General features: G+C 30.2%; 1 protein-coding gene across 1 annotated transcript in view; it reads left to right on the forward strand.

Annotated features, from left to right (window-relative positions):
- LOC145268430 (ubiquitin conjugation factor E4 B-like) overlaps positions 1 to 23,623 on the forward strand; it is a 131,578-nt gene that overhangs the window by 62,434 nt on the left and 45,521 nt on the right. Inside the window, exons 8-17 of the mRNA XM_080123992.1 lie at positions 903 to 1,003; positions 4,945 to 5,056; positions 7,756 to 7,899; positions 13,609 to 13,725; positions 14,578 to 14,676; positions 14,807 to 14,920; positions 18,490 to 18,579; positions 19,760 to 19,865; positions 20,621 to 20,856; positions 22,497 to 22,624. Of these exons, the coding sequence (XP_079980118.1) occupies positions 903 to 1,003; positions 4,945 to 5,056; positions 7,756 to 7,899; positions 13,609 to 13,725; positions 14,578 to 14,676; positions 14,807 to 14,920; positions 18,490 to 18,579; positions 19,760 to 19,865; positions 20,621 to 20,856; positions 22,497 to 22,624 (1,247 nt within the window). The remainder of the gene's footprint in view (positions 1 to 902; positions 1,004 to 4,944; positions 5,057 to 7,755; positions 7,900 to 13,608; positions 13,726 to 14,577; positions 14,677 to 14,806; positions 14,921 to 18,489; positions 18,580 to 19,759; positions 19,866 to 20,620; positions 20,857 to 22,496; positions 22,625 to 23,623) is intronic.

The following is a 23,623-nucleotide window of genomic DNA, read 5'->3' on the forward strand; positions in this document are numbered from 1 at the left end:
CTGTACAAGTACCAAATATATCAATACTAGAATTTAACTCTGATAGTATGTTACATATTCTTTTTTTATGTTACTGTTTTTGAGAGTAATGCATTTAACCGTTGCATTACAGGTGTAACAATAGTAGTCCGAATAATCCAAATATATTAGGTTTGTACGAAAAGTTAATTGAATGAGGGTGTATCTATGTGACTATAAAATGGATATATAGAAAAGCAGTGTTTTTGAAGAAGCTGTACATATGTATAAAAGAAATAAAGCAGTTTCATGTGTTCACTTGTAAGTAGTGAAAGATGTATTTTGTCATAGAGAATGGATACATAGATAAGGAATGTTGATAGGATGAGTAACGGCGCCATCTCTTGTATGCATGTTGCATTTTTTCAGCTTTGAGGAATTTGTGAAACGTGAATATCAAAATGACGGCTTTTCAGTCGATCCAAATATAAAGGTAGTAAATGAGTGTCAAAAGTTGTGACTATTGTCACAACGTTCACTAATTTTGAGCCATATTTCATTTATGTTCACATTATTCATTTGTAAATATAGAATTTTAATCAGTAATTGTTGAAATATATTCAACTTGCCCATTTTCAATTGTCATTTTTCTATTTTAAGAATTTATTCAGATTGTATTATTGAAACTGGACCAAAAGATTTAAAAAAAGTGTTTTTCATTTTAGAGCAAGTGTCCCTTCTTAAAGAGCAAAAGGTATAGAAAAGGTGGAAAAAAAGGTCAATGGTTCATAAATGTAGGATTTAAATATTTTAAGCAATAATTGTTGAAATATATTCAATTTATCCATTTTCGATTTTTGTTTTTATTCATCTTTAATGTTTTTTATTTTGAGAATTTATCCAGATACTAAATGAAAGATTAAAAAAATTGTTTTTCATTTTAGAGAGCAAGTGTCCCTCCTTTGAGTGAAGTGCTGTCCATTGCCCGGTTACAGTGTGTACACCACACTGCACTTATATTGCAAGGAATTATTTTTGCAAATAGGTATGAAATACTTATGACATACAAAATTCAAAACCTCATTTCTCTTTTATTTTGTCTTTGCAATAAAACTGAGATACATCAATTTCAAACATTTTCTTGTTATAATATTTTAATCAATACCATTTAAAAATCTTTACAAAATATTTAAAATCAAAATCTATATTTACATGAGGGTATATTTTTTATAAGATCTTTTAAAATATAAAAAATTATTTTAGGAGTTTTATCACTTTTATTGATATAAATTATGCAATATTATTTTTTTACAATAAAAAAAAAAAACTTAAAAAAAAAATCAGCCACTTTATTATTTTTGAACTAAAAGGTAAGGTGCTTCTGCAGAATAGTGAGATTTGAAACTAATACATTTAAGGTAAAAATATTCTTATCTCCTTACATATGTGTTATATAAAAATAAGTATAAATTCTAAAAATTATGAAAAATGATTCAGTAGATGATGTGCTAGATCTATTTTTTTACAAAAAATTCATACTACCGGTTGACATTTTGTATTTTGAAATGGCTGGTTTTAAATGAAAGCAAGGGAGATAAGTCGGTTTGTAATATGCAGTTGGTTGCAAAGAATTGTTCCATATAAAAAACATGATGAAATTATAATTTGAAAATTTTTATTTGTAATTATTTTTCCACTAGATCATTTTTAGTATAACCCTGTTGGTGGGACACTAGAATATGCTGACTGCTATTCTGTAAAAGTCCAACAATGGGATCACCTGTTGACTGTGGGTGGTGACCTGTGATGTTTTAGGATGGGATTCTGGTAATTGAAAAAGTTGAAGGTCAGTTAAGCACCTCCGCTTCCCAGCATACCTATTTGGCTCTTAAAAAGGCTAGATGGGTGGTTGAATGAGTCTGAACTCATCAATTGGGGGGTCAGGTTAAGCCTTATAAATACTTGAGCTGATATGTTAGTATATCAAATGGTTTTTCTGCTATTTTACTTTGAACTGACATATTTAGTTGCACATTAATCTAAGGAAAATCAAAAAATTGATTATGATGGAAGCAATGATTATAAAATCACACCGATCTAAATATTGGACAAAGTTAAATTGTGCAAAAATTAATATAGAAATATGATTTTTACTGTTCAAATAAATTTGTTTAAACCTCTGACACATTAAATCTTTTTAATGATTCCTAGCACTTTAGAAATCAAACTAATTTTTTTTTAATGAATCAAAAAATCAAATTTGGACCATGTAAAAATAGACAAACACAATTTGATAATAGGGCAAAACTTTCTTAAATATTACATTTACTAAAGTTTTCAATATAGATTGTTTTGTGAAAGACGATTTAAAACATATTAAGCTCACTGTATTGACAAATAGCTTTTCATTAAGATGGGATTATTTTTGTATGTATAGAGATAAACAATATTGCATATACTAACTTTGAGAAACATTTGCTTTGTTTTCATGACTTTCACCAAAACTAGTAATCTAACTTGATGTAGCCTGTAAAAACTATTAATGATACAAGAGAAAGAACTGTACATTTGTTACATGATGAAGGGCTGTCCCCTTTTCATGTCAGTAAAAAATAGGGAATTAGTTAAATGTAAATATGAAATAGGATAGTCAAGGATTCGAACTTGCGAAGCCAGATTTGGAATTGAAAATTCTAATCATAAATACAGAATGTTATTGAAAATAAGGAATGTGGAATCGCAATTGTTTAGCTCACACAAAATAGTTAAATATCTGTTTATTGGAAAAGGAATGTAATGATGAAATTTGTTTCTGTGAAAATTAAAATAAGGAATTTAATCGTCAATTGAAATTGTAAACATTTTGTAAAGAGGTTATTTGAAAAATAGGTTACTGAACTTGTTGGGTCATATCAGTGTGATGCATGTCATCCAACATGCTTTATGAGCACATGTTTAATCATGCGATGACGTGACGAGTTCTCAATATAGGTAGAGTTTTAGATGCAGTCTGGGAGAAGAGGAGAAGAGTTGGGGAGAGGGAGCCGAGAGAGAGAGAGAGGTCAGAGACGGCTGCTGACGTCAAATTTGGAAGCGAAAGGTTAGAGAAGAAAAAGCCATGTAAAGAAACTTTTAATTCCTAAAGCGAAATCATGGACCGGTCATGAAATAAAGGACGTCATCATCTTTGTGTATCTGCGTCTTCGTGTTGTGATTCAACAGAAAAGGTATTGTCCATTTATATTATAAGAACTTTGTGAAAATCATCGTCTCAAAAATAGGTAAGAAATATATGTATCAATATTTATAGAAACACTCCCGTTCATACAGAAATGTCAAACCCTCGGTCTATCTATCTATATATCAAATCTCCTCTCATTGTGTATTACAAGCCGTCGGCTCTCTTGTATTAACATGTACCACAAACAGGAACATCTTAAGACATATGAACACTCCTAAGACCCTAATCTCTCACTAAAACACTTCTAAGACGAACAACAACAATGCAGAATATACGTCATCTTAAAAATACCACCCACCACGTAACACATTTATAAAGAGAAAAAAATTAAATTTTGTTTATATTCAAATTTTATCAAGAATAAAAGAGATTGTAAGTTGATATTGAAGAGAATTTCACAATATTTACCAGTTTTTATGCTCTAATCTAAGTTAATTTTATATATTCTCTCCTGATGACCTTACATTATCTGTAGACCGGAATAGATTACCCCATAAGGAAAAAAATGCTAAACTTTATTATATACTAGTCTACAGGGGAGAAATAGGCTCCAAAATGGCGTGTATTCTCTACTGATTACCTGACATTATATGGAGACTGGAATGAAATACAGCACCAGTTAAAACATCTGATAAACTTGATTATTATACATGTCAGCAAGGTAAGCTGTTTCTTCCAAACAACAATATCTTCTGTTGGTCGATCGCTTCATTGCGAGTTTCTGCTATTGTTCCAATAGCAAATATTTTTTTCTACCTATTACAACTCTAATTCAGTTAACAATCATGGCATTTATAGAGGATAAATATGCATGTCCTCAACTCTGACACTAAAATGAGACAACATAGGACGGATCTACATATATATAAACAATATATCTATTATGAACAATGAAAAAAAAACAAATGTATGTGTACACGTATGATCAGGCATAGTTCTGAAATGTTCATTGATGTTGTTGATGAAATTAATTCAGTTGTTCATTTCAGTCCATTAATTTTTATGGTGAAATTAAGTCCAGCTTACCTCGAATATTTGCACATGTGTACTAGCGGAAAATTTTGCGTGTATTTTTTGGTGTGCGCGTTCATTGTCCTGTTGAGGTGAAAAGAGAGAACGAAAGAAAAAAACGGAAACAAAAGGTCAAAAGGACCTTGATGTTTTGTCATGTTAGAATGTCAGATAAACAGAGCAACGTTTGTGTTGCACGCATGTGGCTTGTTTTGTGTCTGTGTTCATGCCACAGTGAAACCTGACATAGCAGTTGTAATAGTTACTCTACATTTGTCACTGAATTACTGTCTTCCCATATTCTATTTTCTAATCATAATTTGTATTTTTTACAAATACTATTCCTGTTCACTTTGAAAAAGTTTCTCCAATTAACCCTTTATGACCTGAATTATGATGTAGATCATTGAAAAAAAATATGGCGGCATACTGAATGTAAGCAATGCATAGTTGCAATTCTGGCATCTGCTCAGATACTGAAATAATGTACTAGGCATGTTTGAATCAATTCCCATTTAATTATGTTGATATATTCATTTATTTATAACTGAACTAATTAGTTCAACCTGGTCATAAAGGGTTAAAAGAAAACAATGTTTTTGATATGATTTTGTCTTTTATATTTTGTGGTTTGTCCACTTTTCCATTTATTTTTAATACATTCTTTAAATTTTGTCTTTATATCAATCTGTTATATAGTTATTCATGAAGTTGATTGTTTTCTGTACTTCCAGATCTGAAACTGCTTCCACATTGTTGCTGCCATACCTCCTCTCTCACAATCTTCCACGGGGATTTCTTTCACTTCTTGTTATTACACTGCCAGATAAAGAAAGTTTAAGAAAGGTTAGTAATTGCCATCATCTCAGGTGCAAGATTAACGTAATCAAAAATTAAAAACTTTTAGATAGAAGTTACCAAAATATTCTTATTCCCAATGATGGGAACCTGCTAACTATCGATAGAATTACCAGTATCTATGTAGGAAAACTAACGTCAATGCATCTCCTTTTTTATTATACAAAAATTTATTAAAAAAACATATTATTTAAAATAAAAATTGTTTATAAACTCCTGCTAATGATTTGCAAGTTTGAGGATTTGGTTACATGGCCAATCCTTTAGCTTTGATTAAAAAAAAAACTGTAGCAGTTTTATTCATCTTCATTGAATGACTCAAATTGGTGATTCTTTATTTGTGTTGGGACGATTAATTGGAATTTTTGACAGTCCGGAATTGGAAACATTTGTGCTTATTTTACGATGCCAAAACACGATCCCTTTACTTAGCTTTTTTTTTTTTTTTTTTTTTTTTTAATTGATTTTGTTTAAAACAAAATCTTCCGTTACTGGTAGCAATGATTAAATGATAAATACTTACTGATTTTAAACTACCAGTAAAACTAAAATCTATAGATCATCCTCAGAAGTGTAATTTTTACATTTGAGAAAATATCTGCACATTTACCACATGTTTTTATGGTAATCGGTGAGAAAAAACAACTTTCTAGTTAAATATTTATAGATATGAATCAGTAATTTTATCAGAATTAGGAAAAATATTGGAATTGTCCCATCACTACTCTTTATACAAAGCTTGTATAACATTGGAAAGACCAGCAACAAGATTGAAAAATTGGACAATGTAGTAATTCCTATCAGTCTAGTTCAAATATTCTTTCATCTGGCTAATGTCTATTCCAATCAATACAGCACTTTACATTGAACTGAAACCTGCTAGAATTAATTTTTATTTTCAGGTTATCATAAAATATATCATTGATAACCCAGATCTTTATAGTTATCTTCATTTTGCCCTACTATCTTGAGGTTTAATGTTTCGTAAATGACTTACAACTTCTGTTGACGTATCTATTGTACCACTTGCTTTGATCAGATGAGCATCGACTGATCCTCTTAGTATTTTAATCGATCTACCACATGGATTTAGGCGATAAATATTGATGGTGGACATACTTTGGAGTGTTTCGGATGACTGATTATGGGTGATGTTGCTGTACCAGTTGGGCACAGTTGGAAGAAAATTTAAAAAAAAAAACATGAAATCCCTATTTTTGTTGGGTTCAAGGCACTTATTATTTTTTCTCGGACATCCTTGGGCAAGGTACTTACCCTTATCGCACCTCACTTTTCAAAAATTCATCTTTCCGGGCTTTTTCTACATTTTTTTTTTTTTTTCTTTTTTGCCTACCCTATTTCTAAAGCCTATCAATTATTCAAGCTCAGTGTCAGGATCCATGGATCAAATAGAAGTATTGATTACAGACCATATATTTACAAAATATATGTCTACAAAACAAATTAATCTACAGACAATTTATGATCTTGTCCAGAATTATCCCTATAGTAAAAATTAAAAAAATCTGTATGATGTACATACCTGTGATAAAATGAAAATATCAGATTCTAAAAATCACCTACAAAAAGCCACAACTTTGAGCAGGCAAATATTCCTTTTTGTAAATGACTGCTTCTCAGTCCAAAAAATTGCGTGTGCTTTTAAGTTCAGTAAGCAGTCACAAGATTACAAATTAGCCATAGTTTGCAATTAATTCACTAAATGACTCGTTTATTATTAGTTTTCTGTCAATTTCACCTTCTGACTTTAGTGAATAGAACGACTAATTTTAAGAAATACTTGTCATAAAACATCCTGATAATCAAACTTTGTTCATTTCCATTAATCATTATCAAGCCTCTTCTAATAATCAAACTGACAATCCATACATATGAATAATCAATTTCCAAACATAAAACCAAAACAGTATTTTTTATAAAAGCATTATTAATAAGTTAATGAATACTTAATCTTTTCATTTATAATCCAAATTTTTGTCATATTCCTAGATTTTTGTCTATCCTCCATCGATGTTCATAGCCTAATTCCATGTGATAGATCGCTTAAAATATAGAGGAGATCAGTTGATGCTAACCTGATCCAAGCAAGAGGCACAACAGACACATCAACAGAAGTTAAAAGTCATTCACGAAACATCAAGGATAATCCTTATCCTTGAGTGGCTTTTGGACTTATCAGTAAACAAAGCAAAATCAAAATAGGACCTATGGCATAGTAGATAAAGCACTTGGTAAAATTCAGTTCTAAGTTACAATCTTCTGGAGGTTGAAGGTTCAATCCTCAGTGCAGATGACACTCAAATATACAATTGTGAATTTAAACTTCTAACATGACTATCAGTCATGGCTGATAGAATGAGAGCATGCTACCTCCGTGAATTAAACAGTTCCATCCAAAATTCTGTGCATATTCCCGGATTCGACAGAAAGATTCCAGAATTCAGCAAGATATATCTAAAGAAGGTCAGAGATTATATCGACTGAAACGCTGTAAAAAAAAAAACAAAAAAAAAAAAAAAACAACAATCTAAATAATACAAATAATCAATTCCCGAACATAAAACAAAAGAAGTTGTTTTTTTTTATTAAAAGCATTATTAAGTTAATGAATACTTAATCTTTTCATTTATAATCCAAGTGATTGCCTATTTATTTCATATTCCTAGATTTTTGTGCCTATCCTCCACCGTCTTGGTCAGTTGGTTTCCTGCTTATCACTCGACACTGACGATTACAAAGAACCTTTATCTGTGCTTTCTGAATTATGTGAATTGAAGCTGCTAAATAACTCTCGACCCATCTGTTCTTTGGTAAGAATTCTTCAATTTCACTGGTCATTTTTATTTACGCTAACCATTTTGAATTATCAGTACTTATGCAGAATACGGACCATGCTGAAATAATGTTATTATTTAGAAACCTATTCTTAACAAAGGGAAGGCTTCTTTTTTTTTTTTTTTTTAAACTGTTCTCTACTTTCACCTAACAATTTGATAAACAAAAGATGCCTTAAAATTGAAAGTTCTAGCTAAAAATAGCATGGTTCGTATTCTATATAAATACTGAATTTACAAATTGTAAATACTTCCTGTATTATGTTTTCAGTAGTTTTATAATTTGATAAAAAGAAAAACAAATATAATTATAACATTATTTTTGATATGAATCAAATCTTTTCTTTGAATATTTTGACTATCTCGTATCGGGTATCTCGTTAAAAACATCATTTTACTATACACTCATAACTTATGACTTGGATAAGAAAGACAATTAAACTGAGCACTCATTTTTTCTTGCCATAAAAAAAAAATAATAATTAGAAGACGTGTTCTAAATGTGTACCTAAGCATACTTGAAACTATTACCCTGGCACATTCTTCCATTGTTATGCAATGGATGTGCTGAATGATGGCTACCTTTTAGTTGTATAGTTGTTTGTGGATTGCTCTGGTACATATGGCCTTTCAAAAAACCCATAAACATCTGGTGAGTGAAAATTTGATGAATTTGGTGACCCTATTGATCGGTCAACCTGCGAAGTGATGATCCAACCATTCCATACTGATTTTTAGCCATTTGGGGAATTACTCCGTTTTGTTGAAACCATTGCTCCTTCTGATGCATGGCATGACTGGCATCAAGTGCTCTACAGAAATTTGGAACAACAAGCCTTGGAGCGGTGTTTCAAGAAGTGGAACCTCAACAAATTGTAAAGTACTCAAAAGGAAATTATTCAAACTCCTAAACTAAACATTTTACTTTTGAAAACAAAACTCTTCAAGAATTTAAAAACATTTTACTTTTGAAGAAATTGACAATAAAAAAAAAAAATAAAAAAAATGAAACATTTTCTTAGCAAAAAAAAATGAGGTTGAAATTAGTGGTGGGACGATTAATCGGAATCGTTAATCGTAAGAATCGTGTATTTTGGGAGGTATCGGAATCGGAATCACATCGTTAAAAAATATCTTAATTTTCCGATTCCTTCATTACGATTCTTTTAGTCTGATGTTGAAAAAAAGAAAAAAATTTCCTGATATTTCTAACCGCAAGAGAGAAATGTAGCATGTTATAAAAAGAAACCAAAGAAATTCATTATTAACAGGGCAATGCTTAGTTCCCCTCCCTTACAAGTTTCATTCATTCAGATCTATTGTAATCAAAACTACAAAAGAGTTAACTTGAAAAGAAGTATGCAGGGCTCTACATTGCGAGTAAAAATAAAAAACCGCTTATCTTTTTGGCGATTGTTTTTTTTTTTACTGACAAATCTTCTAATACTGAATGAAAATGCTTTTTCAACTTATATTTTCTTAAAATAAAACGAGCAAAGTCAAATTATTTAAACAGTAAAAGGTTTAATAGAACAAATATACTTTTTTTTTCTTTTTTTAAAAGAAGGCTTTTGAAAGAAATATCTCTAAAATGAAATTGATCACGTTGTATTATTTCGCAAAATTTTGACAGTAGTCGGCTTCTTTTGAAGTTTAAAAAAAATCGACCCCATACCTATCTCTTCCAAACCTAAAGTTATTAAATAAGCCCTTCGTTAATTTAAAGGTAATTAATTCAATTCAGTCAAGTTGGGTTTTTTTTTTTTAATTTCATTGAAATAAAATCCATTATTTTTTTAATTTTTTTTCTCCAGAAAGATAAACCCCTGAATTTGATTATATTAAAAGCAGAATAATATAATCTTTTTTCTAGAATTTTAAATTGAAAATTAAAAAAAAGTGTTTGGCGCAGTTTTTTGCTGAACGAAAAAGAAATTAATATATATTTTTTAAAAGGTTGTGTAATCAATTAATTTTTATGTCTAAATAATATTTACGATTAATTAAATAATTTCATTTTAAAAAGTATTTATAAATAGAATTTTACTTAAGACTTATAGTTTTGCAATATTGAACCGCATCAACCATGTGTGAATTAAACACAGTCAACCAAAGAAAAAAAAAAATTCAAAAGAAAATGCATATTTGCATTTCATTATGTAAACTTTTATACATTGGTTTCAAAAATTAAATTCTGTAAGTTTTTTTTTGTTAACTACTGAACAACGTTGAAAGGTGTGGGGGGAGGAAAAAAGGAAATTAAATGATGATAATAAATTATGATAACCGTCTTTGAAAGGCACTAAACTCCTAAAATTTATTTCTTAAAAATTTTATTCCCCGGCGATTTTAAAGCACTCTCTCTCTTCAAAAAAAAAAAAAAAAAAAAAAGAATAGATTTTTAAGTTTGGGAAAGATATATTTATTATAACCGAATTCCTGTATGAAGACTGGATCTACTTTATTGGACGTTGATTTGAGAGATAAGTAATTTTTCAATGTTTAATATGTTTTTAAAGTTTCAATTATCAATTAAATTTTTTCATTGCGTGTTTTTTTTTCAATTTATTAAAAAAAAAAAAAAACAGGGTTTAAAATGTATTTTTCAAGGTAACAAGCTTCGAAATAAGTCTAATAAAAAAAAAATCACTTAATTTTTAATTTCGACAACCCTGAGAATTTAATTATTAAAAAAATATTGAAATGTGACATTTTTTTTATTTAACATTTCTATTAGTTCAATTAATTTTCTTTCAATAATTCATTTCACTCAACAAACTTCACCATTTTTTTTTCATTTTTTTTTTTTATCTTTTTCTGTAATTTTGGTAATTATGTTTGATCAATTTTATCTAGTATTTCATTTGTTTTTTATAGTGGTATCATTTTTATATGTGTTCCTTTGATATACCCTATTTCAAAATTAGTTTGGCTAAACTTATTCTTCACGTTAGAAACAACGTGTAAAAGCAATGAAAAAGTTAGAAAACACAATAGGTGTTAACTACTCTTTGTGAATTATGGAGGTCTGAAGAACTGCCGTCACAAATACAACTATCAATAGCCAAACAAAAAATCGTTTTTGGAATTCCTTTAATTGTAACTTTTCGCTATACCTACCTTTTGGTATAAAACACAAAAACTTTCGATTAATGGTATTTCTCAAATATGGTCGTTAACTTTGGAAGGGTTATTTTGTATCTACAGCGCCATGTCACGTGTTATATTGTTTTTTTCAGTACGCACGTTCATTTATAAATTATTAAATTAAATATTTATCTTTTTTTATATTTAACTAGCATTTCAGCCCGGCGTTGCCCGGGTGTTTGGAGGTGTATGCTGAGCAAAAAAAAAAAAAAAAGAGTAAATTTTTTTTTTAATTTGACCCCTATTATGACCCCTAAAAATTTATAGTTTCGGGCTCAAATCACTTTATTAAGTTAGATCCAGGTTCAAGGAACCTATATCTAAAATTTCAAGTGTCTAGACCCAAAATTGTCGGAGGAGTTTGGTAGAGTTCTTAAAGGTCAAATCGTTGAAATTTGACCCCTTAACAGCCAAATTTCTGGCTGACACCCGTCACATCGATTTTTCCAAATCTCAGTACCCGGTATTTCAAATTTCGAGTCTATAGACTAAAAATTGACAGTTATTGCGTAGGGAAATGTACACAGACAGACAGACACACAGACAGACAGACACGTTCACTTTTATAGATATATAGATAGATAGATAGATAGAGAGATGAAACAAAAATATATACGTATACATAAATATATATGGAAACGATTTTGTGTTCATTGTAAGCTTTTTACGCAAATATTTTGCAAGTATAAATCATGTAGAATATCTGCATGAATATAATTACCCGTAATAGTTAACTAAAGGTGATCACCCTATAAGAAAACTGAAAAAACTAATAGGGAATTAATTAAAAATGAATTTTTAAAAGAATATGCAAATTAGTTAGATCTTTTGCTCATGAATGCAATTCGATAACTCATATATAAGAAAATTGTATTTTCTTTTTAAATAAATAGAAAAATAGGGTTTTTAATATGAATATCACTACACACCAAAGGAATAGGGAATTATAGGTATATAGATTAGTATATATTTTCTTTCTCTTCCTCTATATTTTTTTTTATTTAATTCATTAAATCTGTTAATTATGAGGACCAAAATAATGAATCGTGTTAATTTATTCTCTAATTTTCTTGTTTTTGTTCTGTTATATAAATTCTATTTTATTTGTTTTTTCTCTGAAGGATAAATTCCATTTTCTTTGGGGGGGGGGTTCTGTATTCCAATTAAGTAAAATAAATTTCCTCTAAAATAAATTTTGCTAATTTTTCCGTTTAGTTTACTATATATTAATTTTATTTAAACCAAAACACGACGGTGTAGACATAAAATATCTCTTCCAAAGTTAGGGACCATATTTGGGAACTAACGACCATAAGTATAAAACTACCTGGTATATTTCAAAACAATAATTCCCTAGGAATCGGAATCGTACTTGGTATCGGAATCGTTAATCAATATTTTCCTGGAATCGGAATCGGAATCGTATAAAAATTAGGAATCGTCCCAACACTAGTTGAAATGCCAGTAAACAAAACAAACTCGCTCACTCGCTCTCCAGAAATTTAATTCTCTTTGTTAATTTATTGTGGCCTGGGGTGTCACTTAGTTTGAAGTTCTTGGTAACTTAGCATTATTTACGAAACTATTGTTCTCCTGGAGTTCAAGTCCAAAGATCGTATGAGTTCAGACGAGTTTCTCTGTCAATTGCTTTACACTTATGTTGTCTAATGACCTGCAAAATTGTGATATTGGTGTTACTGAAATTTGGAATGGCTGCTTAGTATTTCTTCTCTGCATTTGTCCGAGAAAGCATTGTCTAAATGCAAGGATGAGATCTTCAATTGTTCTGTCTGACTGAGGGTGTGTCTACAAACTAAAACAAAAGGCTCTATATAAAATTAACAAACTCATTTTTCATTAAAAAAAAACAAAACAAACTACACCACTCATTTATTAACATCATTTACACCAAGCAAGCTGAGTGAGCCTTGTTTAATTTTTAAAAATTTTCATAAAACTGCTAATAATTGTCAATTTGTCGAATGCAGGTATGCAATCCTTTGACCATGTAAATTTCCTGACTTATTAAGACATTTCAAAAGAGCTTGCCTGTAATTTGCTATGAAACATGAATCAACTGTCAGGGAAACAATATTTGGCAATCCCAGATCAGAGGGCGGCATCTGCTAAAGTTTGTTTAATTGATACTCTGACTGTCTGCCGATCCGTTTTTTATAAAAAATACATTGTATTTCAAAACCTGACTTTTACCAGTGAAAAGAATTATTAGTCTGCAGATATACTTATAAAAATAACATGTGACTAAGTTTTCTAATTTTGTATCTTTTCTATTTGGAACCTCTCTTTGCACAAAATGTGATAGTTATTCAAGATGTAATTTTGAGGCATGTCTTGTTTGTATTCAAGTTATTGATTCGTAAATATAGAATTTGTGTTTTAATTCTATAACATGTGGAAATTAGTAACAACGCTATATTTTCTATATATTACAATGACAATATTAAATTGTGAAACAGAATCTTTATCTGAATTCTTGCTCATGCTAAACTATTTAATATAATCTATTATTTCATTCAGATGGTCTCTCAGCCGAATTGGTTGCCAAAAGATGTATCAAATACAACTGGATTAGAAATTGAAAAACTTACTCTGCTTGGTCCTTTTCTAACATTATCTGTATTTGCTGGTGATAATGTAAGTATTTTGACTTGTGTTTTTTTTTTATTCTAATTCATTTTGACGTATGCAATTTTCATTAGTTTAATTATAAATTTAATCGATGAATTTTATGATCAAATTAAGTTAAAACTGATGAAAATGATCAGTTAATTTATAAATAAACCTTAATAGAAAAATAAGAATTTATCTATTTTAGATTCCCCCTCATAAGCTTTAATTATAATTCTCTGGAATTTCATAGTGTCATTGTCTTATGCAATTGATTGATAAATAAATATATATATATGAAACTGGTTTCTTATCGTTGAGCACTTTCAGTTGAATTAAGTAGGTCAATTTAACTCTTATGCATAAATCATCGTATAAAGATTAGATCACTGTGACGGACATTAAAAACTTTTAAAAATGAAATGTTTAAATTCAGTGTTATTTCTTGCGGTTGATGGTAGCCGATTGGATTCAGTCTTTGCTAATCGAGCCAGGGATGGCTTGTGTTGTCGGGTTCGAATCCTAACGACTGGTGTTAATCGTGACACCCTGCACTGAAGATGCCCGAAAAGATTAAAACACTAGTGTCTGTAGGTATTATTATAGTAAAAATATATATATATATATTGGGCACATTTGAATTTATTAAATTGTGTACAAATATATATATATATATATATATGATGTATAGTTTAATTAGATATTACTATTACTATATTACTGATATTTATATTTCAGAGGATTAAAATCCTGACAGAACTTGTGGGATGATGTAATATTTTAATACATTGTGTCTAATTCAAACATACACACAATATCCAACAATATATAACATGGGATTAAAAATATATGTAATTAGATGTTCTTTTCTTTTACTAGGTAAAAGTTATTGAAAAGTATTTCTCTGGTCCACAACCCACCCAAGAAAATGCTCGGCTAATTTATCAAACACTACAGCATGGACTAGAATATGCTCGAGTAAGTCTTCTGTATTTGTGATTTAAAGCTAAATGTATAACAATGATAAATTTAAGCAAATTTTATGTTTTGTCAGCTTTTTAACTGAATGAAAAACAAATCCTTGTAATATTTTTATTCTCTTCTTTAGACTGAACAGTACAAAATTGTGCATGCAATTTTAGTGAATTCTGAAAGTAGAGATGCCGCCATGAAATTAATCGAAAAATTCATAGAAAGAAATGTGAAAAAAGCTCAAATTCAGGTAAGTATTGCAAGAATCACGGTTGATTTGATTCTTTATTTCATTTCTTTCTACTTTGTTCATCTTTCTCTTTACATCCCTTCTCTATATCTCTCACAATTTTGCTTTCCTTTCAATCAAACTGACTTTGTTTCAGTTTTGTTTTAGAAACATTTTTTTCATTTTAAATTTTAATCCCCCCCTCCCCCCCATAAAGTAAACTGCTGCCAAAACATAAGGGATTACTCTGAATTAAGGGCCAAATAGGGAGCATTCTAAATGAATTATGCAACAAGATGTTCAAATTAGATTTAATTTTCTGCATATTGGTACAGTATGGGAGCAGAAAGGGAATTCTAAGGGCCTATAGTTCAATAAAAGAAGCTATTAGAGTAGAAAGTCTTCCGGTGTCTAGGGATCTCCACAGTGATTGTCGGGTGTATATATGTTGAGGGGGGGGGGTCCACAGCAGCAAGTTCATTGGAGTCGATTCCATTGTAATACTTACATAACAAGCATAAGGGTGCAACATTTTGGTGATTGGACAGATGCAGCTTGGTGTGAAACCTAGACCTTTTTTAACCTTGTTTGAGAAGGAGAGACTAATGGTTGATGCACCAGCCCATATGTGACAACAATATTCCATGCATGGGTAAATGGTGGCTTTGTTGAGGTATAGAATACTTGCAGGTGTGAAAAGTATAGTAGAGGAAACCCATTCTCTTCGTAGCAGCCTTGGCAGGATCTATGTATTTGTTCCAATTCATATTACATGTAAATGTTTAGCTGTGGAGTTTAAATGATGGGTAGGGTGCTATTAACTATGCCAATTGGTGATTGTAATGTCTATTTTAATTGTTGAAGAAAAGGAGCCTTGTCTTAGTAGCATTTAATTTTATCATTCATTTTCCTTTTATCTCCTTTCAACTACACACTGGAGGTCATTTTTCTAAGGATTTAGTTATTGCATTGGATATTTACACATTCATTTTACTCACATGTTGAATGTAGAGTGTGATGTCGATAGCAAATATACCCATCAATTTCATCAAGCAGATTATTTATGAAAATCAGTAACAATAAAGGTTAAAGGAACATCTCAGGGTACACCCACATTAATGTCATGTTTGGATGTACAAACATCAAAAGACAACCTTATTGCCTTATTTGCAGTAGAACGTGTTTACCTAAATCCATACTGAAAGTCACAAAGAAATTTAACTATCTTTAGATTGATTGAAGATTCAAAGATTTTAGCAAAAAGCTGGATGGAGGCAATAATTTTGAAAGTCAGATCTTTCACCAGAATTCTTGAACCCTAATGCCAGAAGAGCAATTTTTCAAAACTATCAGAGAATCTAGATTCAGTAAGGTAATTGTTGTAGAGTTTGGAGAGGATTGGCAGAATGCTTGCTGCCTCTGAGCAATAGCAACTGCACAGTTTGAAGTGAACTATTCAGGAGAGTACGGCTTGCTATAGCATTTCTGAACCTTGTTTGCTTTACTGATCAGTAGAGAAAGAAAAGGTTTTACTTATCGGACGTCTTTGATGGATTCCTAATCAGTCTGTTTCAAGTATCTTGTCATTTTAAGTAATGGTTAATCAGCTCTAGGTGAGACTTAGGGTGATATCAAACATTAAGAATGTAATAAAAAAAAAAAATATCTCATCCCTAGGGTTTTACAAAATATGTACGACTAAAAATGATGTACAATAATTGTACAAGTAAATTGCCACTGCTGCTGATTAAAGCAACTTCGACACAGGCAATCGACTGGGTCTGTCAGTGTAAAATATCGTAAAACAATCTTGTAATAAACAATAAAACGAATTTACTCAGAAGTTTTGAGAGATTATTTTTGGCAAATATCTTTACTCCGATTTTTTTATTAAATATTCTCTGTTACATGAGCAATCTACCAAGTCCGTCAGCACAAAAAATGTTATTAAAATAAACAATAAAACTTAGTCACAGTCATAATTATTTTTGTCAAATGTTTAAAGATTGAGACTTTTTTCTACTCAGTGGGCCACTTTTTGAAATTTTTTTATAAAATAAATAAACAAGTTTATTTCTTTATTATTGAAATAAAAACAAAACGAATTTAGTCACAACTTTCAGCCGAGAGTTTTTTCAAATTAAATTTTACAAGTGACCCTTTTATTTTAAATTTAAATTTTGAAGCACAATAGCAACATAACACTAGAAAATCTTTTTAAAAAGTAAAATAAATCCTTGAAGATTGAAGCAATGTTTCCAATTCCATGTGCTTCTTTTGGAGTAACTAGTTTTCCCCACATTTAAAATATTAGTGTCTAACTGCTCTTGTGGGAAGGCAAGTAAATAACTTATTTTAAAAAATTATTTTCCTATTTTTTTTTTTTTTTTCTTTAAATAATATTGCATAAAGTTTCATTTTATAATGCGACTCTGATTCATTTCTCAAAAAGAAAAAAAAAAAAGGTCGATGTGCGCTGCTTGTCCAACCTGCCATGGGTGTATTCCGAAAGTTGTGGGGAGGTTGAAAGTAAGAAAATACTTTTTGGAATTACCACCACCAACCTCCTCATGTTAAGAACGGCTTTCGGAATAAACATCCTTTGCAGGTTGGACAAGCAGCACACATTGACCAAAAAAAAGCAAAGGAAATCATTTTTTAAAGTTTTCTCAAACATTTTTTTATATTATCGACTACTGCTAGTTTTTTGTTTGTTTACTTTCTGGCTTAAGGGAGAATATTTAAAAAAATAAAAATAAAAACCAAGACAACTAATCTAAAAATGAACTTGTTTATTTTTTTACAAAGATTAACGAAAAAATAAAATGGGGGAAAAAGTAGCACACAGAATTGGAAAAAATATTTTTAAAAATTAGTGAATACTTTTTATATGAATCCAAAAATATATTTGCCAAAAATAACCCATTGATTGAAATTTGGTAGTAAAATCATTTTATTGTTTACGATATTTTGTGCTGACAAAACCTAGTATCAAGTCTGTGTAAAAGTTGCTTTAATAGCAAAACGGGAGCAAATAATCGTACGTAATTAGTTGTACAATTTTAGTAAACCCCCTTATGTACAATCAAAATCCGGCACGACTAATTGTCCGATTCGGCTGCTGCTGATTCAGTCAACTTTACATGTTGGTTCTATATAACAAATAGCAGGAGCAGTCAGTCGTACAATGATCGAGAATAATTTGGTCATACATATTTAGTAAAACTGCTCATCCCCACATTAATTTGGTGTCTGGAGTCCCAAAGCAAATAAATATTAGTTTATTTTTTCCATAACCAACTTGTGGTCACAGTAAATCCATTGATGTAAGGTTTATAAGTATCTTGTATAGTTTCTAAGTTTTACCCAGACTTATGTACAGAATTTTGACTTTCATTTCTATAATCAAAGATAATTTTACGTTCATTCTATTTTTCTATAAAATCATTGAAAGTTAACTATATATTTTATGATATCAACATTGAAAGCTTTGTTGTACAGACTTATATATTTTAGTTCATTAATTATCTCTTGAAATTTTGATGTTTTATGTATCTGAATTTCTCAATAGTATTTTGTTATTGTTCCAGGTTGATGAAAGATATGTTGCTGGTGATGGTTTCATGTTGAATTTACTCACTGTTTTACAGATGTTATCCGTGAAGATCTCATTGGATAAGGTTAGATAATTGGAGACTCTTTACAGTTTTTGTTATCAGATTCAAATATTTGATGGAATTGGAATTGAATAACATCGCTCTTTACTTTGTTTACAGAAAAAAGCCTCTAACTTCATTTGACAGTTAAAATGATATAACTTTGTAATGAAGGTATTACAATAGAAAAATGCCAACATGAAATGTAATATAGTTAAGCTTAAATATGGAAAAGAAAAGGACAAGATATTCTAGTCAAAAATATAATAAATTTATAACTTAAAATATTGCAGCATTAAGAATTGATTATATAATGCTATAAATTTAAAAAAAAATTCTTAATGCTGCAATATTTTAAGTTATAAATTTATATTTTTTACTAGAATATCTTGTCCTTTTTTTTTTTTCCAGTTTTTAACAACTTGTCCTTTACTTTTTCATGTTTAAGCTGAACTATATTACTTTTCATGCTTACATTTTTCTATTGTAGTCCATGATTTTTCCAGGCTTCCAGTAAATTCACTTGTTCTTTGTTTAATTTCAATCTTATTTTTTTGCCCCATAAACATAACATACACATATGTAATAACAATGTATGGAACTCGTCTGCTTTCAATAAAATCCCCCCCAATTATCTCCCTTTCATTCTTTGTTTCACTTGTTACTTCTCTTTTCGTGAGAGCAGTGAATTGGTAGCAACAGTAGTTGATGAAGTTACGTGGTTGCTATGGAAGGAAACCAGTCATAAAAAAACGTCGCTCACCTCCTTCCATTCTTTTACAATTTTGAACCTCAGTAAATTCATCAAAATTTTTGTTTTACTGAATGAAAATTGAAAAATTTTTTTTCACAATATAGCTGAGAAGGTGATCTATAAACTGTAATTGGTTGAAATTCGGTTAAATGAGTGAGCAGTGGAGCTTTAAAGCAGTTCTAAATGACTAAAACTGGCACTTAATCATATATTCAAACACAGTAGTGTTTGTATGATAAATTTGAATAATTATAAATTATTTTAGCAAACTGTTAAAACCTGTCTTTTTTATTGTAAATCCATGTGATGTCATTAAAACTCTCTTTAAAAAAAACTTTCTTTTCATCAGGTTTTAATTATTTATGCCTACTTTTTGTTTGTGATTCTTTTTAATTGCACAAAACTGACTTTTTAAATGATTTTATAAAGTGTAATTCTTGTATATCTTAGGTCGATGTTTTATATCCGTATCATCCAAATTGTCGAGTTGATATAAAATCTGAATCTCGAATTAAATCTACATCCCAGGAAAGTGAAGATTGGTTAGAAAAACTCAGTGAGTATTTTTTTTTTTTTTTTTAAATTAAATATGCTTATGAAGTTAGACTGATATAAAGCTAATAAATATTTTTTATTTTGCTCTAACATTTTCAGCTACGGTGTATGCAGGTATATCTTTCCTCAACTGAAAGCTGATATTTTGTGTGTTGTATTATTGTTGGTAACATACAAAGGTCAGAAGACGGAAAGAGGCCAATAATGAAGAAACCATTGGATTTACATAGTTATACATTTATTCTTACATATGAACTCTTTGTCAAAGAACAACACAAAAGGAGTTATAGAAACATGTAATATTACAGAAATAAAAAGAAAATATATTAAAATCCCAATAAAATAGAAAAGACATGTTGCTAGGTTCAAAGATGAGGAATCGTATAATTAGATACTTACATTTGTGTTGGTTGTGGTCTTCTACTACCACCATTATTAACAATACAGCGGATGGGCGTCTATTGTTGACAATATGAGACAGCTAGAATGGCAATATTTTTTATTAATATGTAGTAAAATATATTTAAAGATTTTCCAGCAGTGTTCAAATGTAACAAAAAAATGTGATTTTAATTTTTCAGTTAACAATGTGTGGGCAAGATGATTTTTTTTTTTTATCAATTTTGTTTTAAATCGGAAACAAAATAAAAATGTCTGAAAAGCATTTAATCTTTTTCATTTTTATAAATAATGATTGAATGTTTTCTAAATGTCCTAAAGTTCCTGTCAATTAACAACTAATTCTTTTATTCTCAGATAAAAGTGAAGCTTGGCAAGATCCCAAGTTTTCCACAGAGTGTTTCTTCTTCACCCTACATTGCCACCATATTTCTATCCTGCCTATTTCGAGAAAATATCAGCGCCGTCTTGTCATTATTCGAAATTTACAACGAGTCATTGAAGAACTAGAAAGTACAGAAGCTCAATGGAAAGACACACTTGTTTCCCAAAGGAACCGAGAATCATTAAAGAAATGGAAAACTCAAGTTAAAGTAAATCATCTTTGCTTTATTTTGTTGCCTTTGAATTTTCTGAATATTTTTTCACAAAAAATATTCTAGTTAGTTATAATAATGGTCATACATGCTGAAAATGGATAGTCATAACTCTTGTTTGTCTTGCAGGAATGCTAAAAAAAATGGCAATTTTTAAAAATATATTTAAAGTTCCTATATTTTCCTGTTTTCTTTTTATCCTTTTTTAATTTTACATTTTTCTCCATATTTTTTCCCCCATTTTTTTTTTTCCCCACTTTTTTTTTTTTTTCCCCACTTTTTTTTTTTTTCCCCACTTTTTTTTTTTTTCCCCACTTTTTTTTTTTTCCCCCACTTTTTTTTTTTCCATTTTCTCACCCTTTTTCGCAATTCTTTTTTGATCTTCCAATTTATCGGAGAGGGACCTATGTTTTCAGTGGCGTCCGTGTGTCCGTTAGTCTGGACAATTGCCAGACAACCGTCCATTAGTTTTTCCTGAAATTTGCCACAGATTGTATTTCATTAAATAGATGTGCGCAGTAAAACAATCTTTTTTGCAAAAATTCTGTTGCGTCCCCAGGGGCTCAAAAGGGGTCCAAAAACGCCCCCAAATGGCCAAAAATGACACATTTTGCCCCATAACTTTTGATCTATCCATTAGATTTTTCTGAAACTTGGCCTAAATGTGGAGCCCATTATTCTTTATATAAATTCAGTATGGGTGACCTTGGTAAAATTCTGGGTGACTTTCAGTACTAAAAACGCCTCTTTTTGTGGCTCTTTTCTCATTTCTCAACAAAAACTTGATATGTCTGACTATATAGTGGTTTTTCATGGTGGTCAACTCAAGTATACATGTGCTAAGGCTTGAAACTGCACTGTTATCCATTTACACTGGGATTTGACGTCCTCATGGGCACAAAAGTGGTCAAAAATGCCCCCAAATGGCCAAAAATGCCACGTTTTGCCCCATAGCGTTAGATTCAGACATTAGATTTTCCTGAAACTTGGCCAAAATGTAGAGGCCATTGTTCTTAATATAAACTCAGTATGAGTGACCCTGGCAAAATTCTGGTTCGCATCCATCTGGGACTTTTAGAGCTAAAAAAACATGCCTTTTTGGAGCTTTTTTCATATTACTCAAAAACTTGATATGTATGTCTATATAGTGGATTTCCATCACACTGAATTCAAATATACGTCTTAAGGCGTGAAACTACATTGTCTGTTTTCACTGGGATTCGGCATTCCCAGGAATTCCAAAGAAGTCACCAGGCACGCATGGTTTGTTTTTCTTTTTTGCCTTTTTCACCTTTCTTTTATTCTCACTCATTTTGCTTTTTTTCTGACATTCTTTTTTTCTGACATTCTTTTTTTTTCTGTCATTCTTTTTTTGTTCTTGTTTTCTGTCATTCTGTTTTTCTGTTATTCTGTCATTCTTTTTATTTTTTGCCATTCGGTGTTTTCTCCTTTTTTCTTTTTTTTCAAAAGATTTAATTCACAAAATTAAATAGTTAAAAATATTGAGTAAACCCAATTTTATTAAAAAGAACAATTTTAACAGATGTCTGTATGTTTTGTAATTAGTCTTCAATTGTTTTTGTTGTGAATTTACTATTTTTATGATTTAATTTCATCTGACATTGTCTTATCTTCAGCGATTGCAAACCAGCAAGTTGTGTTCAAATGCTGGTCTCTTGGACGAATCTCTTTTGCGTAGATGTTTGCAATTTTATGGTTTAGTAGCTGATTATTTATTAAAATTAGCTGACCCGAAACATCAAGGGTAAGTTTCTCTTTCAAACTTGGCATGGATTTATCAATAAATTCATATTATGTTTAGCTAATAAATAGATTTTTTTTATTAATTTTTAGATATTTTTGTTATTTATGGTGCAAGTCCACAATTCAACCTAAAAAAAAATACAGGAAATATCTTTGCTATATATACCTGTCGTAGAATGATGTATTCCAAAAATAATGTAATTGATCTAATTATCTAAAGTGATTGTATAGTTAACACGAGTTAAAAATTTTTGTTTCAGCACAGTTGTGCTTTGTATGTTTTTTCTTTTTAAATTCTCTTTAGTTGGGTTAAGACTATTTTTTGTTGGTTCTCTGACAAAACGAGGGTGGACCTGTAAATTCACCCTTGTCCGTTCGTTCATCTGCACAATAACTAGGCCTTCGAATTTTTTTGAAATTTTGCACAAACGTTAAACATGATATAAGTAAAAAAAAAAAGTAACAAAATAGATTTTCCGGGAAAACTCCGGTTGCCCCCTAGAGATGCCTTTTTGGGTTAAAATGGCTAAAATTGACACTTTTGTGCTTATTAAAAAAATTGATGCCTTGGATTTTTAAAAACTTTCTGAAAAGTTGTAACTGATTTCTATATAATTTTGTTTGTATACACTTCACGATAACTCATGGGTGTGCCCCAGGGGCTCTTTTAGGGCTAATAAAAACACTCCATTTTTAGGACCATTTTACCATATTTGTCCAAAATTTTTTGTGTATGTCTATTTAGCAGTTTTGCATGGTGATGAACTCAAATTTAAAAATGTTAAGGCCTTGGGGACTTTTGGGACTAAATGAGTGGGGGGGGGGCGTAAATGATGGACGTTGTGATTTCTTTTTATGCATTGTGCAAAACTCAAATTTACATATGTTAATGCCTAAGACTGCACTGGTTGTTTACCAAGATTTGGTGTCCCTTGGGGACTTTTGGGGCTAAATGGTGTGGGGGGTGCAAATGCTGAACTTAGTCATTTTTTTATGCCTC

Source organism: Euprymna scolopes, chromosome 4 (assembly GCF_053919585.1).
Source record: "Euprymna scolopes isolate OS-2025 chromosome 4, ASM5391958v1, whole genome shotgun sequence".
Classification (NCBI taxonomy): domain Eukaryota; kingdom Metazoa; phylum Mollusca; class Cephalopoda; order Sepiida; family Sepiolidae; genus Euprymna; species Euprymna scolopes.